The sequence below is a fragment of the Giraffa tippelskirchi genome, chromosome 12, assembly GCF_054371585.1.
Source record: "Giraffa tippelskirchi isolate mGirTip1 chromosome 12, T2T-mGirTip1v1.2.pri, whole genome shotgun sequence".
NCBI classification, from domain to species: domain Eukaryota; kingdom Metazoa; phylum Chordata; class Mammalia; order Artiodactyla; family Giraffidae; genus Giraffa; species Giraffa tippelskirchi.
In genome coordinates this window covers 60854437-60873292 of record NC_137286.1, presented here as the reverse complement: position 1 = coordinate 60873292, position 18856 = coordinate 60854437, and the positions used below count along the sequence as shown (strand labels likewise).

Below are 18856 nucleotides of genomic sequence, written 5' to 3'. Positions count from 1 at the left end.
GAGGTGGATAGATAATACAGTTACACACTAAACAATCAGAAGCGTATTGAAAAGTATCCACTGGGAACTCCTGGCTTATGTCTCTCCTTTCAGCCAGCCCCACCACCCACCCCAGGTTTCATTTTTATTTCGTGTGTTTTCTTCTTGTGTTTTGTTGTAAAGACACGAGCAAAATTCTTATTCTCTGTGCTTTTTGTCCTGACAGAATGGCAGTCTCTCAGTCTAAGAAGGGAGAGGGTTTCCTCGCCCTGTTTTACATCTGCAGAATATCTCATTCTCTGATGGATACAGTGTTGTTTACTTCCTCACTACCCCCTAAATGGACACAGGTCTAATCGTGTACTATCACACACAGGTTACAGAGAATAATCCAGTACAAGTATCATTCTGTACCGGTATGACTGGAGGAAAAATTCTCAGAAGTGAGGTTGCTGAGTCAAGAGTAACTTCGTTAGTAATTTGCAGCTGTGATGAAACTGCCGTCCGAACGGGTTGCAGGACGTGGCTCTCCCAGCCGCTTTTACAGCCTCTTTCTCCAGACTCCCCAGCAGAATGTCTCATCCCACTGTGTTTATTTTAAACTCTGGTAGAGGCCTTACTACCATGATTGATAATAATCTCATCACCCATCACTGGTGATAGAAGTCTTTATGACCCTAGCCTGAGTAGGGCATGATACCATGACAACAAGGGGTAAAAATAAATGATCAGTGCAGTGAGTTCCTTTATCAAGTTTCATGGTATTAAAGTTTTCTTATCCTTGCATTGCCCTTTATGTGTTTGTGGATCTGAATTTCTGCTGCTTCAGTTTGAAGCTTAAAGCTTCTTCTGCAGCTTGAATTCCACTCCACCACCCCAGGCAATTTTATGCTTCATTAGCCCTCGAGTAAAGCAAAGAGAGTTTGAGTTGCACACCTGGAACATTTCCACGGGACTCCCAGGCCCGACCACCACAGTGCGCGGCCCTCAGGTGGCAACGCAGCGGGCCAGCGGACCAGTGTCTAGGGGTGGGGAGGCACTCCTTCCCTCTTGAGAAATGGAAGCTTTGTCTTTGCGCAAACTCTCCAGCTGTGGAAACTCCAGCACGGCTTTAAAGATTAATGGCATTACTTGGCAATGAATGGGAAAGGCAAACGGCTCCGCTACACAAGGATTAAGTCTCAGACGAGGAGCAAACTGTCGCCAGCCTCTGCAGCGAGGTTATCTCCCAGAGAACACGCAGGCAGTTTCCCGGTGCTGGCGGCCGCCAGCGTTTGCTAGTTAGTGAGATTACAGCCCATCCGGACAGCACAACGAGTGGTGCTTGTCTCTCTCGCCCATACACACAAACCCTTGCGCTTGTGTGAGAAGCACACACACACTGACTCAACGTCCGACAGAAGAATGGACAGAACTGATAAGCAGAACAAGGGAGCATAAAGTACATTCTAGCACAACCAGCGTTGCAACCACAGCGTGTGGAAGCCAGAACATAAGGCATATCGCTTGCCCTTTCCTGCATCTGGCTGGAAATGCTGCAAATACAAGGGAAACAGGGAGCAAAATTCATTAGCTAATGAGGACCTTAAATGTCAGTTTAATAGCGGCATTAATAATAAAGCATAGTTTTATTGGGTTAATAGACGTTAAGTGGTAATATTACTAAAATGGTCATCATAGATTTTCGTCTTTGCAGGCAATGAACAGAGCCTTCTGAAAGCACAGATTAGAACTCCCTCCTCTGCATTTGCCTCTTAAAAGAGGCATTTCTAAAGGTTTTAAAAATTATGAGCACTTTTTGCATTGCCCCCTGTTTGAGGTAGGAGTCTAGTAGCTGTGTCTTTAAAGAAGCCCTTACAGGGAACTCTGTCAGTTGTTCAAGGCTTGCTGCCAACAAACAATTGAGGTATTTACCAAGGGTTTCCAAGAAATTGCTGCAAATTATATGAAATATTATACCTGTAACAGGCATTCAATGTATTAGGAACAGGAAAAAAATTTAACATGTGTGGGAACAGTGTTGCAATTTGTGAGAAAGTGTTCAGTAATGTAGGTAGAGATGAATCACACTCATGCAAACAGAAAGGAAGTTGGATGATGTGGCACTTTTGAACAAATTTTCATCATCTGTCTAGAATCACTGAGGAGAAACTTCTCACATGAACTAGTGGAAAGGCTCACAAGGAAACGAAGACCCTGAGGGGTCTGCAGATGCTTGTCCGGGGGGACACCCTCCAGGCAGAAGAAGACTAAGACCCCACACTCCACAGGAGGCCCTGATTCAGCCCAGGCAGCCTCATGGGTTGGGTGTGCCTTTAGGAGTCTTCCTCACTGAATGCCTCTGTCTGATTATGGTTAACACCATTCCTTTTTTAAACGAGAAAGACGTTCAATGACTTCAGCTTAACAGAGCGGGCTCCTAGGATAGCTCCTCAGAGGAAAGTTTTTCCCTCAGTTTCCTGAGGTGAAACGCTTGTGACATCTGATGAACTGACTTCCTCACCTTTGCAAATAAACAAAGGAAAAGAAGACACGAGGAGTGAGGACCTGCCCTGGCCTTGAGGGAGTTCTGGGGAGGGTGCACGCGTGTGCGTGTGCGGGGCAGGGGTCTCAGGGGCGCGCCCTGCCCCCAGACCCCTGCTGGAGTCCGCTCTGTCTGCGGTGGGCCCAGCCTCTGGATGGACCTCCGTGCTGGGCTTATTTGTCTGGCCCTGGGGGCCTCTGGCTGTGACTGAAGTCCTTGGTTCTGGGCACTTGCCTCCAGCTGTGAAATCCTCCCACACAGGAGAGTTCTGCCTCCTGATGCAGACCTCTGAGGAGGCCCTTGCCTCCTCACTCATGGGTCCTTCCCCAGAAGAACTGCCTTAGCCAGACCATCCAGCTGTGCAGGAGATTCCTCTCCACTTCCCCAGGCTGCACTGGGGAAGCTGCCCAGCCCCAACATGCAGGCTCTTGGAGACCCTGGCACCTACATGACCCTGCCCTCTCTAGTCTCCTGCTTGCTCCTAGCCTAGCGTTAATCCCCACTTGTTCGGGGGACTTGACCTGTGTAATATTTCCCTTGACCCAGGTGCTCTAAACCTTCAGGCCCAATCTTTATGGAAAAGAGGTTATTCTCTCTGCATTGAGAAACACGCGCTCTCAACGCACTCCCATTGAGTCTACAGGTGTGCAGCTAAGGCTGCTAACCTAGGAACTGACGGAGACCTAGGAGCCAGGAAATGGAGGAGGACAAAACATAATTCAAAAAACTAAGATCGTGGCATCCAGTCCCATCACTTCATGGCAAACAGATGGGGAAAAAATGGAAACAGTGATAGATTTTATTTTCCTGGGCTCCAAAATCACTATGGATGGTGACTGCAGCCATGAAATTAAAAGACGATTGCTCCTTGGAAGAAAAGCTATGATGAACTTTGATGGCGTATTAAAAAGCAGAGACATCACTTTGCCAACAAAGGTCCGTTCAGTCAAAGCTATGGTTTTTCCGATAGTCATGTATGGATGTTAGAATTGGACCATAAAGAAAGCTGAGCGCCAAAGAATTGATGCTTTTGAATTGTGGTGCTGGAGAAGAAGACTCTTGAGAAGCTGGTTCTTAAAACCTGTCTTAAGAATTCCAAGGCACTTTTATGGATGTGAAGAGCCGACTCATTGGATAAGACCCTGATGCTGAGAAAGTTTGAAGGTAGGAGGAGAAGGGGATGGCAGAAGATGAGATGGTTGGATGGTATCATTGACTCAATGGATATGAGTCTGAGCAAGCTCCAGGAGCTAGTGAAGGACAAGGAAGCCTGGCATGCTGCAGTCCACAGGGTCACAAAGAGTTGAATATGACTGAGTGACTGAACAACGACACACCATTTATGTGCTTTTTAAATCAGATTTTAGTCTAGATGAGGAAACAGAAGTTTAAAGCAAGTTAGAAAATATTGAAATCATTATGTCAAAAAATTGAACATCTCTACCTAGCTAGATTTGTGCTTTATGGACATAATTGTGAATTATGAGGCTGTTGCTGAATTTGGGGGAACTTGGCATTTGTGGCTTATGGTCTTACTGGAAACCCCTTTGGCTGATTTTTGAGTCTGTAATTCATGGTTATGAGTTCTGCATTTTTCTCAAGACCACTGTTGGAATCCTGTGTTCACTGTATAATGAGTATTTTATTTTTAGATGTGGATCACCTACCCAGGGAGCCTGTGGGAAGGTGGGTAATGAACTATATCTGGCACAAATCACAAGCGCCAAGAAAGTGCTGATATCCAAAGAATACCAAGAGTGACCACTATTTAACTGCAGAGATGGTATCTCTCCCGTAAGATGGCACTTTAAATTGTGTGTGTAATATTTCACCATTTGATCATCTTAGCAATGAAGAAAGATCCAAGGTTTACCCAAGCATGCTTATTTTCTGTCCCTAATTCTTGGGTTCATTTGTTTAAATGAAGGGAACCTGTCAGGCCAAGGGAACTACTGTGCTGTCTGGGAGTTTCATTAAAAAAACCCCAACACACTGGCGACTAAATAATAATACTGTTCACACAAATATTTGTTGTGTGGTCATTTCATCAGCTTTTGTTACCTTAGCTGTTTTGTTTTAAGAATAAGTGCATAAAATTCACAATCCATCATAGAGAAGCCGGTTCTCAAAAACTGTCTTCAGAAATCCACTTTTATGGATGGATTATTTTAAAAAAACAAAGATTCAGATTAGAGATACTAACTGATGACTTTACACATAGAATGTAAATAAAAGCGTATTAACATCATCTACCATTTCTTCAACATCCTTTAAATGCTGCTAGTGTTAAATGCTGCTAGTTGGACACTGAGTATAGCTTCTTTTTTCTTTCTTTCTTTTTTTAGCTTAGAAACTAGTAGCAGAGAACAAGGTAGCTGAATTCACGGTTCATTCTGCAGTCATGCACGTTTCAAACGGCTCCTGAGCTGTTTATGCTATACATGCTCGCTCGTACCCACAGAGCTGTGGGAACAAAGATACAGTGTGAATCGGGAAGACGCAGGGAAGGTAGCTGGAGAGGTCCGCCCGGCTGGAGGGCTGGGCGTGGGGAGGCGGGTGTGTCTGAGGATAGTGTGTGCAGGAGGAACGCGCGGCTCGTCCTCCACGAGGGCAGTGTTCCAGGACCAAGAAGCCCCTTCTTAGAAATCCCTGCTAAGATCCACGCTGGCGCAGGGTCTCGCGGCAGCCGGAGGCCGGGCGGGACGGCCTCGGGCCAGCTCCGCGGCAGGGATGCCCGGGGCGGGCCGCCGGGCGGGTAACGGGCGGCCGGGCGCCTCGCTCCGGGCCCCAGGCGGCGCCGAGCCCGGCCCACGCCCCCTCCGCCCGGCGGCCGCCGCAGACCGCGTGGGCGGGGCCCCGAGGTGGGCTTTCTTTTTCGGGCAAACTTTCGCCACGTGAACCGCCCCCCATTCACCGCTGCGCCAATCGCGCGGCGCGGACGGGTCCCGAGCGGGGCCACAGCGCACCGCCCCCTGCGCGCCGTGCGTGACGTGCGGCGCCCCCGCGGCGATGGCGCGCGGAGCCGGACGATGAGCAGCGGCCGCGCCGGCGCCGGCCACGGACAGCAGCGCGCCGCGCGCAGCGCCAGCGGAGCCGAGCGCCCGGAGGGCGCCGCGCGGGGAGCCGAGCCGGCCGGGGGGCGCGGGGCGCCGGGCGCGGCGCGGGGCCGCGGCCGGCGCGCGCCGGGTATGCTGCGCCCCTGAAGGCGGGGGCGCGCGAGCGGGACCGAGCGCCGGCGCGGGGCCTGCGGGCGGCCCGCGCTCCGCGATGGGCACGGCCGGGCCGCCGCAGCGGCGGCGCTGCCCGGGCGGGGCCGCGTAGGGCGGGCTGGCCGCGGCGGGCGGGCTGAGGGCGCGCGGAGCGGCGGCGGCGGCGGCGGCCCGGCGGGCGGCGCGGCGCGGGCATGGCCGTGCGCGGCCGGCGCGCCTGGCTCAGCGTGCTGCTCGGGCTGGTGCTGGGATTCGTGCTGGCCTCGCGGCTCGTGCTGCCCCGCGCCTCCGAGTTGAAGCGGGCGGGCCCGCGGCGCCGCGCCAGCCCCGAGGCTTGCCGGCCCGGGCAGGCGGCCGCGGTGCCCTTGGCCGGCGGGGCGCGCGGGGATGCGCGCGGGCCGCGCCTCTGGCCCCACGGCGAGGCCCAGGATGGCGTCCCGCGCGACAGGAACTTTCTCTTCGTGGGAGTCATGACCGCCCAGAAGTACCTGCAGACCCGCGCGGTGGCGGCCTTCAGGTGAGCCCCCGCTTCCGGGCGGCGTCCAGCATCCGAGCGCGCTGCCCCGCGGCCCGCCTGCGGCGCGCGCCTTCGCCTGCTTCCCGGACCCGGTGCTCGCTGGGCTTCCGTGGGGCCGCTGTGCCCCGCGGGGCGTGCCCGGCGTTGGCAGAGGGCTCAGGGGCGGTATAGCGAGCGCAACGCTCCAAAGCAGGGGCTTGGGGGTCCAGCGGACCAGCGTGGCCCCTCTGGGTGTAGTCTTCACTCGGACTTTCTGCTCCGCGCTTCATCTTTTCTTGTCCAAGTCCTTTCCTTTGTTGAATGAGCACGATTGAACATTTCCAAACTCTCATAAGAGTGTTTGGAAAACTCAGCACAGCACTGGTGATAGTGGTGGCAGCGGGGGTTATGATTCGAGTCTCTGAAACCTGCACTTTTAGCCTTACAGAACTAGAGCCTAAGTTAGTTTGGTTAGAGGCCTTCCACTTGCAGTTTTCACTGTTGGAACCATTCTGGTAAATGGAAGGGGTACACGCTGCACACTCAACCCCACCAGACTGTTCTGTAATTGGAGAGAAAACCTTTGGGAAAAGCCAGTTCTTGGCTCATGGTAGATTCGTTGTTAACTAGCCCAATTTAGTGACGTGTGTGTTATCCGGTATCTGGGTCCTAGCTGGCCATATGAGTCAGGAAAGTGGCCGGAATCATGTTCAAGATTAACAAAGGGATCAGCCAAAGTAATCTGTAGAAGAGTGAAAGAGAGATGATATTGGAATGAATTTGAGGTGGAAGAAGGATGTATTAATAGATTCAGTAAAGAGATTTAATGGAAACCTTATATGTGTGAGGTACAGAAATGCTTGCTCACAGATAAGATTTGGTATTCATCCAACCACAGGGCAAACCAACCTGAGAAGTCTGTTGGGAATGGACTCTTAGAGCAGTCATTACTGAGCGAGGCCAAGCTAGTTGTTGTTGGTTCTTAATTTATAACCGTCATAACTTCAGCTTTTAACTGTAGTCCTGGTCTGAATTTTCAGGCGTTAGATGTTGTAAGGAGAAAAGCATATTTGGGTCTCCGTTCCTCTCCAAGAGGAAGTAAAGGGTTGGAAAGGAAGGCAGAGAGCAATAGAGCATGTCTGCCTTTTCGGTGCATTGATTCCCCATTCCTGTGTGTTTCCACTGGGATTTTGTTTAAGTCCATAACCTAGGTTCTGCCAGAAGGGGACTGAATGCCTGAAAAGGTTAGAAAAGGTAGCATATATTTGACTGAGATCGTGACTTGGGAACAAACATGCAGGTCATGGTTTTCTCCCAGATCTGTTGAATTAGGTGGAGTTGTGCTTTTTGCTGTTTCATGGGTTGTTTTTTTTTTTTTCCCGTTGAAGTATAGTTGATTTACAGTGTTTCAAGTGTACATCAAAAAAGCATTTGATTTTTGAAAAAACGGAAGAATATCCAATCAGAAATTGAAGGTGAGCTGTATACATTGTTTACAGCATGGTTTTTAAAGTAAATCTATATGGCTCCAGTTTGATGACAAGTTCCTTGAAATCACAAGTTTGGGACAGTTACCAAAGTGCTTTGTTCAAATAGTGGACATGTAACTCCCCCCAAGCAAATACTTTTTCGTAGATACAAAATCACAAACTAGAAGGGGTCCTGGTAACACCAGCAGTTCTCGGAAGTGGTTTGCAAACTGGATACTATTTAACACTTGGAAATGATCTTTCCCCAAAACCCATGCTTGAGGCTCTATGCTTGGCCTCCTTTCCAAATCTCCTACCTCATCTTTTTTGGATGTAGGATTTTATCTTATTGTTTATTTTCTTTAAGGCAGCTAGGGAAAAGTAGGAACATAATTTGTCCTCTGGCCCTTCTTGTGGAAGCTCTGCCTTTTTGATAAAACTCTTACCAGGAAACAGTATTCAGTCGTTTTGTCAGCTTTCCTGCACACTTCTTGTATCACTCTGATCTTAAGTAGTCACATTAGTTGGAGCCTGGGGGTGGACCTGCTTTTCTGGTTAAGGTTCTCTGCTTCTCAGCCCGTCAACGTTGTGTTTAGACTGGCTGCAGGAGATGACACAAGACGATTTTAGCCTTAAGGAACTTTTGGGGAAAGCCAAAATTGGGATGGAGGTTATAGGATGTAACTTATAATTATGGCTTTGCTGTGCTTTGCAGCCTGGGCCAGAAGTCCACACTCAGCTCTTAAACTGGAAATTTCACGCAGTGTAAAAGTTGGCTTGAATCTTCTAGCACAGGGTAGAACTCTAGTTTGGCACTGAGTTTTACATTTCCGCTGAAAGGTGAATACATTCTTTACCTTAGAAAAAAAGTCAATGTTTTTATTTTTGTTTATTAAAGTAAAATTTTTGTTTGGCTTATAGGTTGAAGGAGATGGCAATATTTTTAGAAAGATGGCACTATGATGTACTTTTATGCTAGGATGTTGACAATGTCAGAATTCAGATTTAGGGACTACTAACTGAGCTTCAGAAAGGAGCTATAAAAGCCTTTGGAAAATTCAAGGAGATACACTTGTCTGCACTAAAGTTGGTGCACTTAAGTGATGGGAGAGCACCATCATTACCGACTTTTCAGTTTTGCCATATGCTTCCAATGAGGAGAGGGATCACTAGTAGATGTTAGCAGTGCAGCGACAGCTGAAAGCAGGCAAGAAACAGATTTTAACAAGCAGGCAAAGCAAAACTCAAAGTATAACCTTCAGACAGGCCAGCAGTAGCGCTCCTTCACAGGCACTGAACAGATACCGTAGCTCTTATGTTCACGAGAGTAATTTTGGTTCATCAAAATGATCCCATACACTTAGGATTCATGCCTTCATTCAACAAATATGCGCATGGTGCCTTGGGTCTGGACTCTGAATGTTTGGGAACACAAAAGTGAAGATGCTTGTTCTCATGGAGCTTCTGTTCTAGTGAGACGGACAGATACTTGAAAAGAGGGTTTCAGCTAGTGATGGGTACTGTGGAACAAATAGAGCAGGGTAAAGGCAGGGTGAGTGATGTCCTGTTTCTGTTAGATGTTTGGGGAACACCTCCGAGAATGTGGTGTTTGGGTTGAGATCTGGGAATGGCATTGATGACATTGATGGCAGAGGGAAAAGCTGGTAAATTATAAGACAGGAATCAGTTTGGAACTTGAAGAAGATCAATAAAAGAAAGAAGATGAGTGTCTGGTGTCATGGAATTTTACTCTAAGTGAATTAGAAAACCTTTGGAGGTTTTGGGCTTCCCTGGTAGCTCAGTTGGTAGGGAATTTGCCTGCAATGCAGGAGACCCCACTTCGATTCCTGGGTCGGAAACATCTGCTGGAGAGGGGATCGGCTACCCACTCCAGTGTTCTTGAGCATCCCTTGCAGCTCAGCTGGTAAAGAATCCTGGGTTGGGACGATCCCCTGGAGGAGGGAAAGGCTACCCACTCCAGTATTCCGGCCTGGAGAATTCCATGGACTGTATGGTCCATGGGCTTCCAAAGAGTAGGACACGACTGAGCGACTTTCACTTGGACGGTTAAGGTGGGAAAGGGAGGGGCTTGCATTATATTCTGAAAAGTTAATTCTTGCTATTGTGTGAATAGGTTGTGGAGGAGCAAGGAGCTGTAGGAGGTGGTCTAGGTGAAGATGGTTGGGATGGAGAGAAGGGCATGGCCCCAGGATGTATTCAGGAGCCAGAGTTGGGGACATGTTGACAAAATGCATCAGAGGCTGTGAAGCAGAGAGGAATTCAGGATAATTTCTAGGATTTTGCCTTGAAATAAAGGATGGGTGGCGGTGTCATTTATTGAGATGGGGAAAGCTAGAGGAGGAATGGAAATGGCAGCCCACTCCAGTATTCTTGCCTGGAGAATCCTAGGGACGGCAGAGCCTGGTGGGCTGCCATCTATGGGGTCGCACAGAGTCGGACACGACTGAAGCGACTTAGCAGAGGAAGAATGAATTTAGGGGGAAGGAAGTAGGTCAGCAGAGATCTGGTTTTGTGTAGGAGTGGGTGGATGTATGCTTAGTTTTATAAATGTAATGAATTTTAAAAGGAATTGATTACAGTGTTGGAACTCTGACGCTGTCTTAAACTAAAATTCCCTTAGGGTTCTGGATAGGGTGATGTTCTACAAGTCAGTATATAAGTGTTCTGTTTCTTTTTTTTTAACCCATCTGCAAAGTATTTGTATTCTAGATAATTTCACTTTAAAATGGTTCTGTGATTCTTCCAAAGTAATTTAGTATGCCAGTTAGTGATAGTTCATTGGAGTCTCTGGCTGGGTTCATTATGTCTTACTGTTACGAGCTGCAATTTTTTTTTTTTTCATATTTTTCTTAGTTACATCATTTGATATACAGAAGTTAGATGTCCATGTAGTTCAGTCTCTTCCTTTCAGGACTGATTTTTTTTTTTCCCCTAAGCACAGAAAGTTTATTGCCCTGGAGAGATTTTTTTCTTGACTGTGCTTCTCAGCTTGTGGGATCTTAGTTCCCCAGCCAGGGATTGCAGCTACTCCCCCTGCATTGGAAGCGTGCTGTCTTAACTGGTGAACAACCAGTGGAGCCCCAGGATTTTTTTTTTTTTTTAAGTAACATTTTTCTCATTTTAGAAGGGGTTCAAACCATCTCACCATCATTTTCACCCCAAATGATAACATTGTCTCAGCACCAACCTGTTAAATAAGCTCCCATTTCCCTACCAATTTGAAATGCTGTCTTCATCATACTCAAGATTCTTGGGCATGTTTTTGGACTTCCTGTTTTGTTTCATTGATCTATCCGTCTGTTCTTGTTCCAGTGCCACCCACTGAAATGATTGAAGGTTGAATAATATTTTAATATCCGGTCGACAAGTCCCCTTGGTTACTCTTCCATTTCCAACATTACTTGGCTACACTTACCTGTTCTTGCTGAGAGAGTTTTGGTGCTATTTGGATTTTTTTTTTTAATGAATGTTTTGATTAAAAAAAATTGTATTTAGATTTCGGTCCACTTTTATGCCCCGAACACTAAACTAATACAACACTATCTGTTTATCTTGACTCTTGCTTCCCCTGGGCTGAAGATGGGGGACTGATTTGTTCTTTTTCTCAGAATAGAGGGGTGGGTGGTTTCCGTTCTTTGCCCCAGGAGTCATAAAGGGCGCTCTTAAATATTAGCATCAGTTTATAGTGAATTATGTGAAGAAAGTTCAAGAAACACTAGCTTTAGATACAAGAACCTTATTGCAAGATGTTTTATCAATTAATGGCCTCTTCCTAATGTTTTAAATGAAGGCAAACTGTTCCTTTTACCAATCTCCATGAGCAGATCTCAGAGTTCCTTCTTTCTTGAATGCTGTAAACCATGTTTATCTTGAAACAGTTTAAAGCAGTGCTTGCTTTCTCAGGATTCAGTTTGGCAAAAAATTACCGAAAGCCCTTCTGTAATCAAAATAATTAACATGTAAGTGAACTTTGGGGGGCACAACCCGTTTCACATTATAAATGACCTGTATGAGCAAACTGGTGAAAATTGCAGTCTTGAAAATGAGTTTAATGTTACATATCATGGTTCCAGATCTGGATGTCTTCAAACAGAATATTCCAAGGAGAGTTGTGGTTGTCAATAGAAGATATACACGATTGTGTTTTTGTTGCATTGGCAATTTCATTTTTCCCCATTCATTAGTTAAGCTGCAGTTTTTGAAAGTAGGTTAATAATTCCATTCTTGTGGAATTAATTGTCTAGGGAAGGAAGCAAATGATACTGTTGAATGATAGGGCTTGCAAGGTGCCTGGACTTGTTACTGTGTAGGTGCAGAAGAGAGAGGTCTGCACTGACTTGTGAAAGGGATTGAGGAAGGTCTCACTCGCAATCTTACCCCTCTTCCCTTGCATAGTCTTGAAGGATAAACTGGGGTTTCTGGGGCAGACACAACAGGTTCCTGGAAATGTGAAATAGCAGGAGGTAGTGAAGGGATGATGAGAAAGAACAGTTCATTGGGACTGGGAGCTGAGATCTAGCAATTCCACTAGAAATGTTTCCAAAGGAATTTAAAAATGTGCTCAAGTATGTATTCTATGAAGTGAGAATTGCAAGAACCTTTGGTGTCCTGCATTAGGAACTACGGACCATGGTTGATTTCTCTAGTTTGTCCATTTTGTGATCTGCTTCTCTAATCTTAAAAAATGGTGTGGCTGAAATATGTTTATTGAAATGAAAAAAGTTCATAATATGTCTAAATGAGAGTAGGTTTTAAAATTGTATGCCAAATATGAGACCATTTTTAAAATCAAATGAAATAAATGTTTCTTTTTGTGTGATATAGAAAAGAAAGTATAAAAGATATACATACCATGATGCTGAATGATTTTTCATATTCTTGGCACTTTTTGTATTTTTGAGTTTTTCTGCAGTGAGAACTTATTTTATAATAAAGCAACGTAACTACAGTTTTTTAAAAAACAGAGAGGTGACAGCTCTTGGGAGGAACTGTGAATGCAGTTTTGTGTGTGTTAATTGCAGGTACCTGCAAGACTGCTGGGCACAGGGGTCATGTTGGCCCTGGGTTCCCTGGGGTTTGAAGTCAGGGCCATTCTTGTTTCAGTAAATGACAATTATTCCTGCCCCCAAATGTAGGGATAACACATATATTTGGTGTTAGTGTAACTGTAATTCACCAGTTCCTGTATATGTACACTTCCAGATGATAGGAGAGTCAGGTGACAGCATTTTTAATGTGAGGGCTTTTGTATATTCATAGTAAGTATTCTATGCCTCCATCTTCTGTCAGTGTCTTTTTGGCTTCTGGTTCTGGATGAAACTGGAGGAATGAGAAACTTAGTTACAGTGTGAAAGGACTGAAACTGGGGCTTCCCTGGTGGTCCAGTGGTAAAGAATCCGCCTCACAATGCAGGGGGCCCCGGTTTGATCCCTGTTCTGGGAAGATCCTCCCTACCGTGGAGCAACTGAGCCCATTTGGCACAATGGCTGAGCCTGTGAGCCTCGAGCCCACGCTCCGCAGTAGAAGCCACGGCTGAGCAGCCTGCACCGCCAGCTGGAGAAAGCCTGTGTGTGGCAACAAAGACCCTCCACAGCCAAGAGATAAAATTAATAAATCTTTTTAGAACAAGGTAGTGAAATTGTTCATCTCACCCTAATTGTGTCATGGACTGAAGCGTTCATGGCTACTATATTTGTTCTGTAGTTAAGTACATTTTTCTGTGGATGATTAAAAATGAGGTGGTCTGCTCCGATTTGATGTCAACTCGGGGCTTGCAAAGCCTGAGGATGATTGAAGATGTAGCTATTAATGCCATTAAAATGATTGCTTTGTAAATTGAACCTAGATGCAACCTAATACCAGAAAATAATTGGGCAGGATTTGGAGTGACAGAGGGAGGCAAAGACAGAATGAAAGTTTCAGAAAGTTAGTTTTGAATGAAGCCTTCTGGCCTTTGAAATCAGCCCAAACTATGAAGGTGTCCTTTGATGGGCAGGTCTCAGCCAGGCAGACGATACCATGGGGGGCAGTAACTGAGACGGGCATAGGGCTGCTCTCCCTGTCTGTGATGACCGTTTTCTCATGCGAGGCTTCCCTGGTGACTCAGACGGTAAAGAATCCTCCTGCGATGTGGGAGACCTGGGTTCCATCCCTGGGTTGGGAAGATCCCCTGGAGGAGGGCATGGCCGCCCATTCCAGTGGTCTTGCCTGGAGAATCCCCACGGACAGAGGAGCCTGGCGGGCTGCAGTCCTTGGGGTCGCACAGAGTTGGACACGACTGAGCGGCTAAGCACACACAGCAGTGGAGGAGGGGCTGCAGGAGGAGTGTGGGTGGTGACCTGGGAGCAGCGTGGAGATGGACAAGCCATAGGCGCTCCAGTGGACGTGTTCGAGTCAGGCCGCACTGGTGGCCTGGCGTCCACGTGTTTAGCTTTGTGATCTCGGGCAAGTTACTGACCTGGCTCTGAGCCTCAGTCTCCTCCTCTGTCAATTGTGGGTCTTGGTACCTCTCACACCTCGTGGCGTTGTCATAAGGTGGAGTGTCTGATGCCCTCGGCGCACACTGCCCCGTACGCCATAACTGCTTTTGCGTTGTTGGTGATTGTGAAGCAGGCAAGATGCCAGGGAGCACTCCAGCAGAGGAAGAAGACTGGCTTCACAGGAGTTCACTGTGGGCTCACGGTGGTTTTAAACAACACTGATTTTTTTTTCTTAAAATTACATTTGAAAACTTAATTTTGCTTATGCATGGTTAGGAATTAGTTGTGTGTTTACACTTTTTAAGTGTAACCAGCAAAATGTAAACTTATAGCTTTCTAAAAGTAGCTAAAACTTGAAGCTTGGAAATGGACCACAGGATCAGAATTTATCTTCTTCTATTAACACTCCAGATTTTAATTCTTGTGTTTCATGCATGGCATTTTTATGGTCTCTGTTGATAAGTGTTTCTATTGTTTGATGTGAATCTAGACTCAAAGGGCAGATTGCTCTTAATACCTTGGTACTGCCTCCTGGGCCTGTGCTCAGGCCATTGTTGAGGTGGGAAGCTGTAATGCACCCTCCAACAGCTTTATTGGATGGGGGAGCTCTTTAATATTTGCTTTCACCTTAAGTCTAGTTTTTAGGATTAATGGTAAGTGGTCTAATTTGATTTTTCCTTTAAAAAATTTTCCCAGCATTTGTGATCCCTGTTATATACTTCTCCACCTACTTCCAAAAAGATTTTGAGATTGCTCATGTCATAGCAGCGAGGCAGTTAAACATTTAAAAAGAGGAAGCCGCATATCCGGAAGAGGGAACCTGCAGCTAAGGACTCCGACTGCAGTGCTTCTGGAGGTGATGGGCTGAATAAGGCTTGTGGTATCCTGCCAGGGACATTCCTTCAGTTCCGGGAGAGGCTGTGAGTCCTCCCTGGGTAGCCTGCCTGGGAAGCCCTCCGAGTTCTCCAGGCCCGTGGCCGCTCTGCCTAGTGGTGTAGACGTGTCCTTCAGGGGCTTTTTTGGGAGGTTGAGCTAAGACTGCGCTCCATCGCGCTGTGCCTCCTGTGAGGGTGTTCGTACCTTTGCTCCATGTCTTTGCCGTAGACGCAGGGGAGAAACTCCCTTGAGGTCTTAGTGTCTAGAATTATTATTTCACCTAACCCTGAACAATGGGGTGCAGTCTTGTGACTTCTCTTGGTTGCCTGCTGGAAGGCTTGCAACTAAACTTGGTTCCATGTTAGCAGGTGTAGAGGACGTGTGACGACTGATGAGGCCTCGCCCCTGAGCTCACTGGGTGATCCTGGTCCTGGGTACTGGGGTGGGCAGGCAGCCCCTGCCCTGATTTTGTCCTCTCTGCTACAGGTACAACCCTCGTGCCTTGCTCCAACTTTCCTAATTTTGTTTTTCTTTTTGCCTAATTTTCCTGATGATTATTTCCATCTTGTATGCATTTTGGTTAAATCCTTTCTGTAATAGGGAAGAATATAAATGTGCACATTTAATTACACAAACATAATTACAGGAGCCAAACATCCTGGAGTGTAAAGTCAAGTGGGCCTTAGGAAGCATTACTACAAACAAAAAACTAGTGGAGGTGATGAAATTTCAGCTGAGCTATTTCAAATCCTGAAAGATTTGTAAAAGTGCTGTACTCAGTGTGCCAGCAAATTTGGAAAACTCAGCAAGGGCCACAGGACTGGAAAAGGTCAGTTTTCATTCTAGTTCCAAAGAAGGGCAATGCCAGAGAAGGTTCAAACTACTGCACAGTTGCACTTATTTCACATGCTAGCAAGGTAATGCTCAAAAATCCTTCAAGCTAGGCTTTAGCCGTATATGAACTGAGAACTTCCAAATGTCCAAGCTGGGTTTAGAAAAGGCAGAGGAACCAGAGATCAAATTGCCAACATTTGTTGGATCATAGAAAAAGCAAGGAAATTCCAGAAAAACATCTGCTACTGCTTCCTCGATTAGAATACCTTACCTGCCTCCTGCAAAACCTGTGTGCAGATCAAGAAGCAACAGTTAGAAACAGGCATGGAATAACAAGCTGGTTCAAAATCATGAAAGGAGTACATCAAGGCTGTATATTGTCACCCTGCTTATTTAACTTATATGCAGAGTGCATCATACAAAATGCCAAGCTAGATGAATCACCAGCTGGAATCAAGATTGCCGGGAGAGATATCAATAACCTCAGATATGCAGATGACACCACCCTTACGGTAGAAAGTGAAGAGGAACTGAAGAGCCTCTTGATGAAAGTGAAAGAGGAGAGTGAAAAAGCTGGCTTAAAACTCCACATTCAAAAAACTAAGATCATGGCATCTGGTCCCATCACTTCATGGCAAATAGATGGGGAAACAATGGAAACAGTGACAAACTGTATTTACTTGGGCTCCAAAATCACTGGATGGTGACTGCAACCATGAAATTAAAAAACTCTTTCTTGCTCCTTGGAAGACAAGCCATGACCAGCCTAGACAAACAGCATTAAAAAGCAGAGGCATCATTTTGCCAACAAAGGTCCATCTAGTCAGAGCTATTGGAGAAGACAATGGCAGCCCACTCCAGTACTCTTGCCTGGAAAATCCCATGGACGGAGGAGCCTGGTAGGCTGCAGCCCATAGGGTTACTACGAGTTGGACATGACTGAGCGACTTCACTTTCACTTTTCACTTTCATGCATTGGAGAAGGAAATGGCAACCCACTCCAGTGTTCTTGCCTGGAGAATCCCAGGGACGGGGGAGCCTGGTGGGCTGCCATCTATGGGGTCACACAGAGTCGGCCACGACTGAAGAGACTTAGCAGCAGCAGCAGCAATCAGAGCTATGGTTTTTCCAGTAGTCATGTATGGATGTGAGAGTTGGACCATAAAGAAGGCTGAGCGCTGAAGAACTGATACTTGAACTGTGTTGTTGGAGAAGACTCTTGAGAGTCCCTTGGACTGCAAGGAGATCCAACCAGTCCATCCTAAAGGAAATCAACCCTGAATATTCATTGGAAGGACTGATGCTGAAGTTCCAATACTTTGGCCACCTGATGGAAAGAGCCAGCTCATTGGAGAAGACCTTGATGCTGGGACAGATTGAGAGCAGGAGAAGAAGGGGACTACAGAGGGTGAGATGGTTGGATGGCATCACTGGCTCAGTGAACATGAATTTGAGCAAACTCAGGGAGATAGCAAAGGACAGGGAAGCCTGGCATGCTGCAGTCCATGGGGTCACAAAGAATCAGACGTGACTGAGCGACTGAACAAACAAATAAACCTATCAATTCGTAGGGGAAAACTATATTCTCCCTTTCTTCCTTGACTAGAAATTGCAAAGTGATTTGATCATATGAGTCCTTTCAAACTTACACTGTAACCATCAGACCACATATGTAATAGTGATTCGGGGCAACTCGCAGAAAATCTCCCCTTGTTTATAAAACTTAATTTAACTTTTAAAGCTTAGAAAATGTGAAAGAAAAGTACTCAATCTTACTCCATTTTTCTCTTAGTTTTTTTCCCATTAATAGAGTAAAAAGTATTACACAAAATTATCTCTTATCAAGTTCTATTTCTTTGGATGCTTTTTAGTTTGAAGCTTTTCCCTGGACTTAAAAATTTTTTTCCATAACTGTATTTGTTGTAGAAAACATGAAGAAAAGTAAATCCCTTCTGATCCTCTATCCAAAAATAACTATAGTAAACACTTTGGGGTAGAGTTGTACATTATTTTACTTTGTGTGTGTACATATCACAAGTATTCTATTGCTTGCTTTTAAAATTTACCTACATGAATGTGTACCCAGGACAGTACTCATGCTGTAGATGTGGTTTTGCATGGAAACGTATTTTATGTAGTTTTTCTTAAAGTGGCATAAATAGAGATGGAGACTGTTATTAAATCCCAATTCAGCAAAGGCATTCCTCAGCGAAGCTAATGTTGTCCAGCTGCGTGACTTCACTGTGACTTAACTTGGTATAGGGGCAGGGTTGAGAAGCCTGGAGGCAAGGAAGGTTATTGGGTTGGCATTTGCAGATTTCAGTTATCTTGTCTGCTTTAGCAGGAGTTGGTTATCAGCTCATTGAAAAGTGAGCTTTCCGGCGGGGACCCATTCAAATGTTCTGTGGTGTCAGTTAACTGGGAGCTCTTCCTCGCCAGTTACAAATGTGTTGATGGCAAAATTGATGCTTGCTTATGAAAATTAAGGATGCTAACCTGTTTCTGTCTCAGAAAGGGGAGAGCAGTTTGCTTCTTCAGTAGCATTTTCTTCATTTCTTTGGAATTATCAATGCCCTCACCTTGGTTCCCCTAGGGTGGTGAATCATAGTTTGTGTTCCACAACGCTTTAACTTTATGGAGCTAGTTAAGCTGAAGGTATCCTAAGTTAAACGATCGTAATTTACCGAGATTAAAGGATTTACAACAACTCCATATTGAAAGATTTCCCTCAAATCAGCAGCCATCTAAGCAAAAGGGCAGCATGAGATTTTTCCCTGGGTTACCTGAGGAAAAGATAATAATGGTTGGCATTACCTTAAAACTGCAGAGAGGCTTTCAAAGATGGTTTGAGTTAGATTGTCTGTTTTGAAAATTAATTGCTTGCTCTTCCTGGACAAATTAGCGCCTTTCGGGTTACAGTTCAAGTGTCGATCACTTCAGGGACGGTTGTCCCGCCAGCGCTCCCCTCT

At 46.1% G+C, this 18856-nt stretch overlaps 1 protein-coding gene across 2 annotated transcripts in view; it reads left to right on the top strand.

The window, feature by feature from the left end:
* Nucleotides 1-4970: 4970 nt before the first annotated feature.
* CHSY1 (chondroitin sulfate synthase 1) overlaps nt 4971-18856 on the top strand; it is an 85536-nt gene continuing 71650 nt past the window's right edge. Inside the window, exon 1 of one of the 2 annotated variants that reach the window (XM_081551389.1) lies at nt 4971-5011. Coding sequence is in view for 1 of the 2 variants with exons in the window: in XM_081551388.1 (XP_081407514.1) it covers nt 5907-6229 (323 nt within the window). In the remaining variant the exon portion in view is untranslated. Of the gene's footprint in view, nt 5012-5841; nt 6230-18856 lie in introns of those variants that run through there. The other variant, XM_081551388.1, reaches the window with a different exon arrangement.